This window comes from Micropterus dolomieu, linkage group LG18 (genome assembly GCF_021292245.1).
Source record: "Micropterus dolomieu isolate WLL.071019.BEF.003 ecotype Adirondacks linkage group LG18, ASM2129224v1, whole genome shotgun sequence".
NCBI lineage: Eukaryota > Metazoa > Chordata > Actinopteri > Centrarchiformes > Centrarchidae > Micropterus > Micropterus dolomieu.
The window spans coordinates 35,689,079-35,705,130 of record NC_060167.1 but is presented as its reverse complement, the minus strand read 5'-3'; the positions used below and the strand labels follow the sequence as shown (position 1 = coordinate 35,705,130).

Below are 16,052 nucleotides of genomic sequence, written 5' to 3'. Positions count from 1 at the left end.
TTAAAACAACTACTATTTGTGACACAGTCACAATATCAGACATAAAAGTACTTTCATCCTGCCTCAAAAACATGAGTTTATCATATCTAAATTTTATACAGAGCTAATGTGGTTAAAATCTGTGTACTCTTGTCTGAATAATCATTCTGTTAAATGTTATAAAGAGTGACTGTAAATAATCAGACCTGGTGTAGCTGACAGGTGATGTCAAAGTTCGATGGATTCATGTCATCAGTCTCTACGTAGGCATCCACCACCACGGTCTGCCCCTCGATGACCAACACGCACTCATAGTCCAGCTCTGTGTCCTGAACACACAGAGACTTGCGTTTAGTGAAGGCAAATACAATCATCCTTGACATGTGTTGAGGAGTAAAGTGTGCGCGTGCATGTGGTGTACCTGATAGAGGTGCAGGTTGCGGGCCAGTAAGGTGATCTTCCTCTCCACTCTGACGGGGAGCAGTGATGAACCCTGGACCTTCTCCACACAGGGACAAGCGGAGGAACCCCAGCTGACATAGGAGCCCTCGTCCCCCTGTTGCCCGATACACACACACAAAGTATAAACAAGTCCTCTCCTCCTCATTCTCTGGTGATGTTGACACACACACACACACTCACTCTTTCCTTTTTTTGTTTATAATTTTATTCTTCTTTTCCTTTTGAATGTACAGTTCCCTGTTGCAAACATCATCGCTGAACACTGCTACACTTCTGCTGCTACTACTCACGCTGACTCATGCTCATCTTTAACATTTTATATATTTACAGAAAAGAATCACAATTACCATCGCAATATTGGTAATACTGAGATGTAGATGTGAAAAAAAATAAGGAAAAATGAAAACATTTACACACAATAACTTTTTTTTCTTTGGATCAGTCTATAAAGCAAAAGCAAAACAACAAAATGATCCGACAGGAAAGGAAAAGCAGGGAAACAAAGGGCAGGCGGGGAAACTGGTTTCAGCTCTGATCCAATAGCAGGAATCCAGTCAGAAGCTGGGAGCACTGGGAGGCTACTGAAGCTTTGAGAAGTAGTAGAAGAAGAAGGAGGAGGGAGGCGGCTGAACTCACCGGGAGGAAGGCATCAGCTGGATCATTCTGGTAGTCCAGCTCTAAATCAGTATCCACCATGTGGGAGAAGGATGGGGAGGTGTGATCAACCTCACCATCGCCCGACAACACAGTGGCAGCTGAAAATGTGGCCGTGTCATTTTCTGACTGGACGGCACTCTCAGCGGGGACGTCTACTTCTTCCTGAGGGTCCTCATGGTCGGGGCCTGGGCTTCTTGCTTCAGTCTGGAAGCCTCGTGTGGGCACTGGAGTGGGAGTCTGGGTCAAGTCTAGGTCAAGGGAGGGTTGAGAGTCCACTGGTTCAGCCACAGGGAAGGGCGTGGGCAGGGGGAAGTCAGATGAGGCCAGGGTGGGAGGCTCTGCCAGGCTCAAAGCTCCCTCAGCTTCATGGGTGTTGCTGGGGGGCGAGTTTGTCACCACCTCCAGGGAAGAGGAGTCCAGGTCATGGGGCGGGATGATCAAAGGCATCACAGGCTCCAGATCACCATCAGCCATGGTGACGGCTACCATGACAACACTGGGTGTAATCGCAGCACCGTCTGTGTCACTTTGGGTGACAACAACAAGCTCTCGTGCTTCAGTCTCTTCTTCCTTCCTGGTGGAGACCTCTGGGGGTAGAGGTGTAGTGGGTGCTGGTGGCGTAGATGGCAGGGTGCTGGCAGGCTGAGGGGGCAGGGTGGTGGGCAGGGTGGTTGGCTCAGGGCTGGTGGTGGTTGTAGGTGGAATAGTGGGCGCAGGAAGGGTGGTTGGCTGCTGAGTGGTTGCCACAGTGACAGGGTTTGCGGTTGTCGTTGCAGCGACAGTTGTTGTTGTTGGTGACATGGTGGTTGTTGTCATGGTTGTGGTTGTCAGGGCAGCTGTTGTGGTAGTGGGTGTTGTGAGGACTTTAAAAGGTTTGGTTGTGGGAGGAGCTGAGGTAGGGAGTTTAAACTGGGGAAGGGAGGAGGAGGGGAAGACATGAGGGTGAGACAGAAATAAAAAACTAATAGAAAATAACCAATAACGGAACTCAAATGTGATGTTAAAGACAGTTATTGTTGCTTATGACATATCAATGACTTTTGTTATAAATAATGTATGCTTGTGTTGGCACATGAGGCATAACAAAACATGTTGAACATTGATGAATGTATGTAAAAATACATTATTTCTAAACAGAAAAAACTTTGACCATTTATCTACTTACCAGGTTCCTATGAATAAAAAAGTACTGCCGTCAAGTCGTCAGTGTAAGCTCATAATTTATTATTTATTTATTTATTTAGTTTGAAAAAATCCCATAAGTGAACCAGTAACTGAAGCATTTTTTTTGCCAGGTAGCAGTTTTATTTTAGATCTTGAAGGACTATGGGTTGCCTTTTGTTTGTTTGTTTCGTGCATGTGCACAAATGTTTTATGGGGAAGGAAATGTATTCACCTGCTTGTTAGATCTCCAGAATAAACACAATATACTTTGCTAACAAACACTTGCTACTGAAATTTTGCAATTCTGATTAGCTGGCAAGCGTTCACTCATTTCTCATCTTCTTCTATTGCTATAGCTGAACACTTATGTTTCAACCTTCGCAATATTAAACTCTATGTAAAGACAGCAGCAGTGTGGCTCTGCTGAAGAGCTTGGCGCTTGTGTTAGTGATAACCATTGTTGCTACTTTACTTTGACCTTGTAATTACCGTTTTATTGTTGCACCTTGGTTGTTTTAAGTCTGCTATATCAATAAAGTTGACATGGACATTGACAACCAAAAACAGCTAACTGCCACTAGATGACGTAAAATTGGATTATTTGCATCAACTTGGATGTCCAAATCAACTAAAAAGTAGGAGAACAGTTCTGTAAATCCAAACAGGTGTCTTAATCTTTGTATTTTACACCTCAGTGAGCACTGCACTATTAGATCCTCTGTTTGAGTAACTTACATGTTGGTTGTAGATGATCACCCCCTCCTCACAGGTGGGCTTGTGGGTACACAAGTGCTGGTGAACACACCAGTTGCAGCCCCATCGGCTTAAAGCACAACCACGGCAACTGCACTCAGAAATAACAGATTAGGGTAATCAAATAATAGCCTCTTTGGAAAGACTTGCAGCAAGGCAACAAAAAAGTAAAGGGGAAAGAAAACAGTGAGTCAGAGATAGGAGCTATGAAGAGGAAAGTGAAAAGAGAGGTCTAACAGAAGTAGGATGGGCTTTTTATCACAGTGCGAGAAGGGAGAATAGAAAGAGAGATACATCTACTGTAGCTTGTAACACACACAGTAATCAAATTGCTGCTAGTCTGGCCCCAATGTGGTAAGAAAGGTCAGTGATCTAATTGAATCGAGCCTCAGTTTCTTATCAGGCTGGTGGGGAGAGGAGAGGAGAGCCACCACAAACAGAGAGAGGCTAATAGAGCAAGCATGTGTGTTACTAAGCAAACACTCAATACTATTTTGATTAGTTATTGTTATAATTGCAGCACTACTTTTAGTTAAGTGAAAGCATAAAATCCAGTGTAAAGTGTGCCAATACCAAAAAAATAGGGAAATCAATGAATTCCATCCATCCATCGTCAACCACTTATCCTGCGTACAGGGTCGCGGGAACATCAATGAATTGAAAAATGAAATGAGCCAGTGCTAGATAAAAAAAGATTTAAGGGTGATGGATAATCATATAGCTTTATATTTCTTTGTATTTTAAGTATATAACTAAAATTTTAGTTATATTTTGACCTGTCAGATAACCTTTCACTGTCACATCCGCTCAACTACATCCCTCTATGGACCGCTTAGCCTTTTAAAGACATCTAACCAACAGTTCTGTCACAGTACAGCGTTGCTCTGATGATATGTCTCGGGGCGGGTCGGGTCGGGCCTGATACGACTACTGATACTAGTAAATTTGTCATGTTGTTGTCTCCGTATGTCCGACAGCAGGATTTAACACGTGCCCACAAACGGAGCGGAACAGGCAGCCTTATGTGGCGATTTAGGGGAGTGGATTTTGCTAATGATCAAATCTTACGGACGAGCATCTAATAATGAACAGGTGGTATTCATCAGCCTGAAACGAGCACTTTATGGCAGCTTTTTGGATATACGAGGGTTTGGTCCCTCCCAACGTATGTGAAAAAAGTTCGAAAAAATGTGAAAAGCATGAGGTTCAATGTCTTCCACCTCTCATATGATGGAGATATATCCTGAACAAAGCCAGCCAGTGTGGTATGAAGGTTACAGTTAAACCCAGGCTCAAGGAGCACAGCTGAGCCACGTGATGTTTAGAGACAGAAAGACTCGGGAGAGAGCGTGAAAGGCAGGAGTAAGGTGCCTGCAGCCTTCATGGGCATATGCTGAGGATATATAATATATTCACATAATATCATATATGGACATGAAAGAACATCTGGCTGAAGTGTAAGAGAGTTTTAAAAGTACGGGGTCACAGGGGTTTGAGGAGAAGAATTAAAACCGGGGAAAGCAAGAAACTGAAAAACAGAGGGTGAAGATAGAGGGACAAGAAATTAACAGGGTACAGAATGAAGAATAGATAGAAAATAAGACTAGATTAACTGGTCTGCAGTGAGAGCAGAGCAGATCGGGAGGAGACAGGACAGCACAAGTGATAAATCATCAGTGGTAACTCACGGCATGCTGCCAGACAGCTGCTTAACAGCCGTGCAGTCGTAGAAGGTGAAATCTCTCTCTGTGACTGTGACATCGCCGAAGCGAAGAGACAGGGTGACTGTGACAAAGTCTGAGGGAGACAAAACACAGAGAGAAAGACAGCATTAGAAAGACCTGAAAACAACAGAGTAACACCATGTTTCACCTGAGCACAGAGCTGAGCAAGCAGGGCTCCGAAAATATTTGGCCAGGCTTATTGTCTCAGATTCAGAAAGGCTTTCTCAAAACAGTGAGAAAATGTGGGAGATGGTTTGATCCAGACAGCTAAAATAGAGAGGCCTAATAGAACCCATGTGCACCCTCCATCCTCTGCCCAGAGAGTGCAGACATAAACACAGCATGGCTCAAGGCTATGAGGCATCTCAGGGAAGGCTCAGCACAGAACTTTGTAAGTTGTCCTGTTTTAAAGCTGAATGAGGCTTCATGGGTACATTTGATAAAAAAAATGACAAGTACAGTAAACCAAAGTTGAACCAGAACGTTTGTTTGTTAACTGTGATGGGTGCTTACAACAGACAGTTTAGCTAATATCAAAACTTAACAGGTAGATAAAAGTTTTGCGCCGTGACGCATGTTGGGGTGTGACGTGGCTGCGGTTCATCGGCTGAAGGTCGGGAGCTAGGTCGGGCTATGAATTATCGCACGTTTTGGAATGGTCACAAAAGGAGTTAAATGCCACTTCCTTTGTCCTCTAGGTGGCGCTAGACAACACCCGCTAATTTTATGTTTTGGAAAACGCTGTGAAATGTGATGTAAAACAAATAACTTTTGATGTGAGCATGTACACTAAAGACAACACAAAACAACTTTCATGGTGAATGATCGATCTTTGACGCCACGCCGCGGCCATCGACGAAAACTTGCAGAAAGCACAACTTTTCATCGTCAATGCCTTTTGACCGCACAGCCGAAATTTGATCAATCAGATTCTGTAGAAAAAGTACGCACCCTGTAAATGGCCCAAAATTTGTTGCACTTTCAAATCAAAATGGCTGACTTGCTGTCTTGATGTGATACATGTCCCCAAAAAATTGGGAGTGCACCCCCATGCACGACTCCCATATGACACATACATTATCGCCACTTCTGACACGTGTGCTAAGTTTTGTGAGTTTTGTGAGTTTTTGCACACCTTTAGGGTGTGTTTCCTTTCTGAAAAAGAAGGAAGGCTTCAATAGGGTCCTCGCATGTTTCATGCATGGGCCCTAATGATCATAGTGTGATTTTTGCAAGGATCTTTACCAAACAAAGATGTTTTCTTAAGTCTGTAGCATATGACAATTAAACGTTATTTTGACACACATTTTGCCATTCACAAATATTGCAGTAGGCCATATTGCAATATCGATAAGATTTCGATTCATTGTTCAGCCCTACTGGTAGGCTTTGTCTTCTCTTCCAAACTTCACTGTTCTGATTGTCTGACTGCTTGTGTTTCTTGACCTGTTTGAACTCTTAAGCGATGTCATAGTATTTATAGATCTTGGCAATTAACATGAGGAGTACAGCATTATCAATGATAGAAATAAGCCCCCGAAAAGAAGCTGTATGAAACCAGAATTTTACTTGTACACATGCCAAAAGGACAACATATCTAACATACTGTAGGTGAGTCCAGTGTCCTTGCTGCTACTTAAAAAGTTTTTAATTTGACTTTAAAGCTGCACTGGAAAAAAACTCTGCTGCATTAATTTTTTCAGGAGGGCCACTTGGCGGAAGCGGAAACAGCTGAAAACACAACAGGGACATATTCTCAACAGTTGCCCTTTACACATCCAGCAGACACAGAAGCTGCGTTTCGACCAAAAGGAACTATACCCTGGAACTAGGAACCTTTGGAGGAACTCACTGTTTTTCCACCGGAGGGACCAGGGTCTAAATTTAGGGTCTTTATTTTACCTCCCAAAAAGTCCCTGCTCGGGGGTATTAACTTTCTGAAAGTACCGGGTACTTTTGGGGGTGGGGCTTGCCTTGCAGTGAATTTCTGAATGGACGAGTAGCGGCTACTGGCTTTAACTGGAGAATGTCCAGTGTTTTTCTACGACTGCTCCCCTCTTTTCCACCGTTGTTTGCAAACAAATAAAACACAATCAACAGTCAAATAGCACATCTCGCCGATGTCCGCCCGAGATCAAACGTCGGCATTAAAGATATTGCTCGGAAACAGCAGCCAGCGGGCAGCGGTGTGTTTACAGCGAACAGCTGATGGAGTTAAATACTGGGTCCGGAGTTGTTGTTTTCAGTCAGGAAGTTTTTACACAGAACCGAAGTCGGTCTCCTCCTCTCCAAAACAAGCGGAACAGCTTATTACAGCAGGTAATTAAGCTAGTTAAAATCATGTTCCTCCCACACTCAGGTCTGCAGCTCTTGTCGGCTCGAAATGTTTTAATAACCTTCCAAACTGTCGCGATTTTATTTGTGTTGCTTTCTCTGTGCTGGAGTTATTTTAACTTTATGGCTTTATCCAGTTTGTTATTAAATGTGTAAGAAAATGTATCGTGTCTCTTCATTATACTCCCACACAAAAAAGCTGCTTTAATGGTCAAGCAAAGCCTATAGTTCTTCATTATATTCCAATCAGATCTGATGTTCATTTATAAATGTTGCTCATGGATAGTGGTTACAAATAATGATGCCTGTGCATCGCTGTGTACGGCGTACAGGCCTACAGCCTGTCAGCTGGTTCATTTGCCTAATCTTCGCAGGTCTTTAGACCACGGTGGAAACAGTGGGCTGAAGGAACCTTTTAGTTCCTTGAAAAGAGATCTGGGGACTTAAAAGTTCGACACTTCTGGTCGAAAAGCGGCTAGAGTTAAGGCTCTTTCAGACACAACGCAACTACAGCACCACTGCGCTCTGAAACCAATTATTTCCAACGGCTTGCACCGCACTAACTTTGCCAAAACAATGAGCTGCAGAGTGGAGAGATAACTTTCTGTGGGTTCACCACTACAAGTGGTTCTTTTCATATTGCATATAGTCATTTGATCAATTGTTGATTAGTACCGCTTTAAGTTTCCAGCTTGTTGCTTCCTGTGAGTGGAGAAATACCCATATACCCACTAGCAGAATTTATTATGAAGTCCTTTTTTGTAGTGTTTGTGACATGCTATTTGATTTTCTTTACTTATAAAAAAATCATTTTTTATTTATTACTTTAACATTTTATATACAACATTTGCTGGCAGATGAGGATGACAGAATGACATTTTGGACTTTTTGCACATCAAACTAAGTCCACTTCAGAAGCTTTGCTGAACAGGCAGCAGTCAGGGTTTAATCGACCTTCAACGTTAAAGCAACATTTGCCCTTACAGGCCTTCAGCGCCGTCTTTTATTAAGTGAGTGCTGTCACTAACCCTCTTTAAGGTAAGGTAAGCCACAGCTAGATCCTTAACTATAGCCTGTTTGTCCATATCCCATCAACCCCCACCCCCTACCCCCCTGGCTGATTCTGCCTGAGTCCTGCACCCTGAGAACTACAAGAAGCTGCAAGCTTCAGGAATGCAGGCATGGGAACTGAGGGGGGAGAGACACAAATCATGTGAATGTTTGGGTGAGTATGACCTCTGTAGAGACTTCAATTTCAATTTTTATTTACAGGCCCCTTTAATCTTCTTTTATCATTGCCACTGACTTGCTATAACAAACAAGCTGCTCAAAGCACACTAAACAATAACCCAAAACTAAGAAACCCAAAGGCCAAATCATAGCGTAGAATCACTAGATGAATTGGATTTGTGTAGACTTATATGCTTTAAAATACAGATTACTCCCTGCTGTGTAAACTGTCTTAGCCTAGATTAATGGACACAGGGATTGAACTGTATGTGTGTGTGTTTCAGTCCAAGTTGTGAAGCTGATTCGGGCTGTTCTGCCTGTGTTTCGGGATCATGTACGGCTGAACCGAAGCCGCAGTTACCGGCTGAAACGGCTTTGTTACCTTGCTTATCAGGACCTGCCTTACTTGGCTTCTGATTGGCTAGTAGTCCTTACCCAGGTACTGCGCATTTGCAACTCCCAACAAAGATCTAACAGAAGTGAGACGTTTCTCTTGGTAGCTAAAACCGAGCGTACAACCCACGGGGTAGAAAGAGAAGCTGCAGCAATGTGCAGGATGACAAAATATGGTGTTTTGCTAAAATGTAAACCTGTTCTGGTACAACCCCTAAATATAATTATGAAAATGAGCATAATATGACCTCTTTAAACTCCATCTTCATCAGCGTCAGAAACTAAAACACACTCACCCTGTCCTGGAGGCACCAGAGGCACTTGGCTGATGTCTGGAGAATGGCAGGTTACCCCGTATTCGGTGATAACGGCGGGGCTACGGCTGTCCTGGAAGAAGCAGAAGTAGGACTCATCTTTCTCTAACACTGGAAGTCCTGGGACTGACAGAGACACCTGAGGAAAGACAAAATATTAACACCGAGTTAAATTACTGGCAGATCACTTCAGACTTAGCTTAGCTGAATGTGGCAGACTTCAAAATTCCGTATGGGATCCTTGTTTGCAGATTAGACTTAAAGCAAACTACTACGCAGCTCAGTGTGGCCACTCAGATCAGATGTCTATAGTTACCTTTTGTCCTTTGCCCATCCAATTTGACAAGAAGAGGAAGAGCAGAGGACAACTGCCATCCAGCAGCAGACTGGTAGAGCATGAGGAAACTTTGTATAGAAACAGAATAAGTTCCCAAATGCAGCAGCCAGTTATTAGATAGAAATCTCTGCATTACCAAGTCCACACCTGTGCTGTTACAGAGGACAGTGAAGGTCATGACGACAGTAAGTGAACTGTCTGAACAAATAAATCTCATCTGCTCACTTGTAAATGTCAGTGATTTGAAAAGTAAATTAGATTCCACTGCTGCAGGGACATGAATCATACCGATCAAAATCCTTGAGTTATTGCTTGTTATTTCTGTTTTGGCTCCACCTGTCTTCCTCATTCATGTGGTGTTTCTGCATAGCAGCTCCAAGATATCATCTGACAGCCAAACAGTATGAACTCTGCAGTGATGTCCTCTTTGGATTTTCTGTAGATGAGGTTTTAGTTTCCCTAAATGTTTTGGATTGTCTGTTCAGCAAATGGTGTTTATTAGTTTTCGGTGGTAAGGCTGGTCTCCAAGCTCAGTAGGTTTTAGTATGCCAGAAATGTGCGGTCAAGAAACAAAAGCTGGCATTGAATGTCTGGTCTGGTCTACTGAGCTCCTGTAGTGATGTCTCATACAAAGCATCATACTGACAGGTGGAATCAACAGAGTAGCTAGCAGCAGCTGCTGATAGCAGTAGTCGGTGGCGAAAGTAAGTGGTAGCATTCAAACTCTGCAAATCACCGCCATGATCCCAATTACCAGAACTGATTTGAGTATAAATGTATCACTGTCTAAATGTATCTGGTGCTGTTGATCTGCATACTGCCTGATTTTAGCAGCTTGCAAGGTATGGTAAAGTTAACGTTACAAATGTGAACGTTTAGTTTGCATATAGAGATGTTCGCCACGTTGGTAAGCAAGCTAAAAAGCTTAAAACAAATTAAAGCGTTAACACTGCCATTAATATCCTCTGAGAGCTTTGCACACACACATACTGCTCTGCTCGCAGCGGCTTTTTAAAACACAGTCATTCTTAAAGTATCGATACCAATAAAAGGCAGTACTGTATCGTTTTTAACAGCAGGTTATTGCGATACTTTTCTAGTCTGTATAAATTGGTAAATCATGCAACACTATTTATGAAGTTGTGTTTTTGTACAGTAATCAATGAGGCCTAGTCTCGCATAACAGGCCTTGATTCAGTGCTGTGCAACCAATTGACTGACTAATCATTTGGGCCGCCAGCTACACATATCACATTTCACGAAGGCACGGCCCCTTTGTCAGTTATCTCCACCTGCTGATATTCAACCATTTCTGCAATGTTTAGTACAAAATTATGATTAAATTGAACCCTTGGTTTGGTATTTGATCAGTGTGTACAATTTCATGGACGAATTGCATATTGCATGGTGGAATTGTTATTTGATAAGGCAATGTAATTAAAAACTAGCTACCTAAGTGGTCAGTATTAGCACATCTACAGTATGTTAGCAGGACTGTATACATTAGACAAGAATTACACCTAACCACATCAGATTCACAGTTCCAAAGAAACATGCAGTTGATGCCAACTGATCTTATCAACACCCACCCAGCTTATTTAGACATATACAGATATTTTGACTTAAAAGAAAAAAATGTTCTTGAGTCGTCCTCTCCTATGTTGCAACACAGTGTGTGTGTATTGTGTATATTTTGGCCTCTGCTGCTTTCCACAGGCACCGTCTTCCACACAGATGCTTTCCTCCTGCACCAGGACATGACAGGACAGTGTTGTGATCACTATCTTCTCCTGACGCCCGGGCACTTAAAACACACACACACACACACACACACACACACAGTACCCCCAGCCAGCGTACAGTAAATCTCCCTGCCAAAGAATCTGGGATGAGTTATGACGAGGTGATATGTGGGCCTGAGCTTTACTGTGTTTTGGTATGTGAGGAGACAATAATTATTGAAGGGGAACATGTACAGGCAGAATATGTCCATAGACACTGTACTCACAATACAGGGACTTTTCTGTATTGCAAGATATTCTTGAGGTGCATGATTTTTTTAATCTCCAGTCAACAGAAACCTCGAATCCTTTATAAGAATGTTTACAGACAGGTAGGTACGTCAAGAGTTTCCTTTTGCTCCTTTGCTGCTTGAGTTTATGTAACTGTATTGCAGACCTACCATCCTGCTCTCCTCCCTGCTGACGTTGGATGGGTTGAGGTCCTGGACGGCCAGACACTGCTGCTCCATGTCAAAGCTCCATAGCCACTGACCTTGCTGGTTCCCACGAGAACACTCTGAGCGCAAAATGCACCTGCAGGGATAACACCAAGGATTCCTTGTCACCTCATGTACACAATCTTCATTATGTTGTGAACTAAAGCCAGGCTCTATATCTCTATCTGTCACAAATAGTCACGTAAACCATGAAAATGACCTTCAGTATATACTCCAAATCCATAAACCATACTCTCTGATTGTAAAACTGCAAACCAACTCCTTCCTGGATTGTTAACATGTTTGTCTAAATAGTTGAGAGGTCCGTTTTCAAATCTGTTCCTAGTTCACATAAATTTTTAATATTATGTAACATTACTTTTTTGATTAGATAAACAGATTCCAAACAAGGAATGTGTAAAATCAGGACTGTTATGAAGCCAGGAAGAACAGAAGAAAATGAAAGGAGTACAGATGGAAAGGGTAGAGCAGAGAGAAAAACATCCAGGTGAGTGGGAGGTGGGAGGCCAGGTGGTGAAGCAGAGCAGGGACGAGAGGGGAGGAGACACAGATGGGATGGAGAGGTAGATTTCTTTCATCAGACTTAAACACAATCCCAGACCACACTGTCAGTTTTCAAGATGACTTGGCAAATACACTTCAAAAACTAACAAGGGTGCTGACTGGTCACACGCTATAGTATAAGCTATAAGGTCATACCAGCCTAGGGCTGGGCAATAAAACAATAATGATCATGATCGTAATATAGTTTTCCTCAATATAAATATAACAAATGTTCAATATATCGTCAATAAATGTTTGATTAATTCATTTGAATCATGAATGAATTAGCACTTAGTTTTACTATTAAGATATTTATTTTGTTGAGGAAAAAAGATAAGGAAATGATGCAACTGTGGATAAGACTTTTTTTGCCTTGGGTGTGAGAGACCTGGTTTCAATTCCCGCTGAGACACATTCACCAATGTGTCACTGACACTTAACCCCTAGTTGCTCCAGAGGTGTGCAACCTCTGACTTACAAATGAATTAATGTAAATGTAATCACAATTGTTTTGAATGATCTACCTCAGATTTGTGAAGTGATCCACTGCATAAAGTGTTTGTCACGTTCTGACCATAAATAATAGTTTAACCACCCAATTAACCATCTGGTTTCTTCAATTTTCACTCAGGAGAAAAAAAATCCAACTTTAAACTTGAAAGAAAAAGTGTTTTTACATTTATCGTGATAATTATCGATATCGAATGACATGAAATGTTTTTATCGTGATTTTTTTATCGCATTTTTGGCCATAACGCCCAGCCCTATACCAGACCAAGTAAAGCTACTCATTAATGCTAGCTAACTTTAGCAAACCTGTATCTGTATCTAGTTTTTGTGGCCACTCAAAGCGCTTTTATACTACATCACATTCACCCATTCACACACTGAGCCTACATGCTCAAACAGAAACTAACATTCTTACACATTCATACATGAATGGAGCAGCCATCGTGAGGTGTTCAAGGTTGATTTGAATACTTTGGTAGAAGACTAAATACCTACAAAGCTAATGACATGGTGATCATGGTATACAAAATACATGCTTAGCATCAGCGTGTTACCATTGTCATTATATGTTAGCATGCTGACATTACCAGTTAGCCCTTAAGTACGTACCACTGTACCTAAATGCAGCATCACAGAGCCAGTAGCATGGCTGTCGACTTTTAGTCTTAGTAAATTACAATAAACTTTGAAAACTGTCACTGATTCATTTATTTATTGATCAACTAGTTGGTTAATGGACTGTTAGATTAAATAAATTATATTGCACCATAACCTTTAGTTCAAGTTAAGTTCATTTTCAGCCACACTTTCTAGGATGCTAGATTAGGACATATAGTAACTAAGTAAGATTTTATTCATATAGCACTTTTGAAGTGCTAAATAAACACAGGGAAGGCAAGTTGGTTAAAATGGGTTTTGAGAAGTTTTTTTCCAAGCACTTTACAGACTCTGATCTAACTGAGTGGGGAAGGCTGTACCAGAGAGATGGGGCCCTAACGGCAAAAGCACAATCGCCCTTGGATCTGCGAAGGGTGCGTGGTATAAACAAAAGACCTTGGCCGTATGATATCCAGGGATGGAGTTAACTGCTTGGAGTTTATCTCACCTTCCCTCCAGGACACACCAGCCACAGTAGGGGTCGTGGGCCAGCAGGCAGGAGTGGCAGTCTGGGTGCTGCTGGCATTCAGCCACCGGCCTCTTCTGCAACTGGAACGAGAACACAATCATGCTCAGTCGCGCAAACTATGCTCACTAAGCTTCCAGAAATCTGATTACAAAGAATAGGTGGCCCACATTTGGCAGTGGAACAATGCAAAATGAAAATACGGTCATTTGAATAATCCTAACTACAGGCTGCCTTACTGGAAGAGAAGAGAATTGGGGCAGAAACAAGGCAGTCTAAATTATTTCTCTTAAGCTTTATTACTAAAACACAGGAAGGACATGTTTAGAAAGAAAAGCATGAAATGAGGCTACAAGGGTGCATCACTGTATGCTTCAATATCTGTGTGTGCGTATACCATGTTATGAGTCATGATGAAGAGATGTTCCTCTTTCTGGTCCAGGATGAGGTCTGAACTGATAGCTGCGTTCTGCTGAATGGAGATGACGGCGTACTCCCCCACTTCGCCGTTTGGCCCCAGGAACACCTAAGGAAATGTACATATACACATGAATGATGGGATTAAGCAATCATTTGACAGACAGCTGAATAAAAAGAAACACTGAGCTGCGGCTGAAAATGTGTATTTCTTTAAAATGTCCTTGTGTTAAGCCTTGATTTTAATTGAACATAAAAAAAGACAGTTTAATTATTTTTCCTTCTTGCTATTTCACACTGTAATGGCATATTTTAAAGAATATAACCACACGGGTTATAATAAGAATTTAATTTGGAGGAGAAGGAAAGAAAAGTATATCCAGTTTCGAAATTCTGCACCACAGAATGGTGAGACAAAGATAGGTTTGACAGTACAAAAGAGACAAACCTCGATAGTCAGGGCCAACAAACAACCCGAAAACATTAGGAGGCCTCTGCGAGCAGTCTGACGACGCGATCCAGAGCTGCTGTAATATGGGTTAATACGCGAGGGCAGCCGGACAAACTGCTTCACATCAGCCTTCTGATGTTGCCTGAACATAAGCTTCATTCCATTTAATGTCATCAGTGAGATTTTCCACTGTTAGGGGAACTCTGCTGGAAAGAGACAGCAATCATCCAAATGGGAAAATCCACCACAGGTCAGGAGGAAGTGTTTATTCCCCGATCTACCCAGGGATGTGGCAGGATGTCTCCCTGATGCCAGGCTAATCCGATCGTCCAGGTATCTGGAGCTTTGATCCCACTGTGCCTCAAAGACAGACTGTCCAGGCTTTAATACAAATTACTGAAACTACACAACAGATGGTGAAACAGAGAGTGACTAAATGACATTCCGCTCTTCAAACAAGTGAAAGAAGAGCAGAAGGGGCTTCCCTCTGTTAACAAGGCAAGGCAATAATTTCACGTTTTTTTGTGGGCAGGTCAAAATTTATGGACCCTCAAAAGACAAAAAACCCTCACAAAATATTTAACATAAGATATAACACAAAGACAGATTTCAAAGGAGGAGTGGGAACTGTATGAAAGAAAATTAAACTGAAAGCTGCTTAATAGCCATTGCATTATTGCTGCACAAACCCCTCTTCCTTCCACCATTACTCAATGAGCTGACCTCAACAAAAGAAACATTTAGAGATGGAATCCTAACTGGTCAGCAGTTCATCTTCGGGCAACAGTTGGTGAGCTTTCAGGAATCAGACTCGACTTCATGAAGTTCTCTTGTTATTCCCAGTAACTGCAATTAGCCAATTACTGCACACCATGTTTATCGGGCTGAGGCCAACAACACTGGGTGGGGGCCAACATGTTGCAATCAAAATAAATGGTTAGATTATATTTTCTTATCTAATTATATATAAACAACAAGGGAATTTCAGAAAACCTGATATGACAGTGTTTGCTTACCCTTTCTTTTAGTTAAAACACAACATAAAAAATATCATGTCTAAAAAATACTTCACACAGAAAGCTACTGAGTGACAGAGACCAGATTAATTAGGCTGAATGTAGAATGGAAATTATACATTATGATTATAAAAACTAATCTAAAGAAACAAACAAAAGACAATGGTTTGGTTTCTCAATTTATCATCAAAATCTTTTGCGGATAAAGATAACGAATAACAAGTTATGTTTATTTGCCAAGCGAGGAAATACTGGAAGGTGACCTGACGGAGAAGAAGCTCCATGATGTATTGTGAGAACAAGACATCACAGATAAACTTTAATCTAAAGAGGGGTGCTGATACAATCAGCAGGGAAATAAACCGCCAAGTGTCTGAAGTGATTGAACAGCAAGAAGCATAGAGCC

At 41.9% G+C, this 16,052-nt stretch overlaps 1 protein-coding gene across 1 annotated transcript in view; it reads right to left on the bottom strand.

Moving 5' to 3' along the window:
* Positions 1-16,052, bottom strand: part of plxnb1b (plexin b1b) — a 107,459-nt gene that overhangs the window by 15,717 nt on the left and 75,690 nt on the right. Inside the window, exons 6-14 of the mRNA XM_046075156.1 lie at positions 14,160-14,288; positions 13,745-13,845; positions 11,530-11,662; positions 8,993-9,149; positions 4,704-4,812; positions 2,998-3,106; positions 1,078-2,007; positions 401-535; positions 186-308 (exon numbers count right to left, since the gene is read on the bottom strand). Coding sequence (XP_045931112.1) covers positions 186-308; positions 401-535; positions 1,078-2,007; positions 2,998-3,106; positions 4,704-4,812; positions 8,993-9,149; positions 11,530-11,662; positions 13,745-13,845; positions 14,160-14,288 — 1,926 coding nt within the window. The remainder of the gene's footprint in view (positions 1-185; positions 309-400; positions 536-1,077; positions 2,008-2,997; positions 3,107-4,703; positions 4,813-8,992; positions 9,150-11,529; positions 11,663-13,744; positions 13,846-14,159; positions 14,289-16,052) is intronic.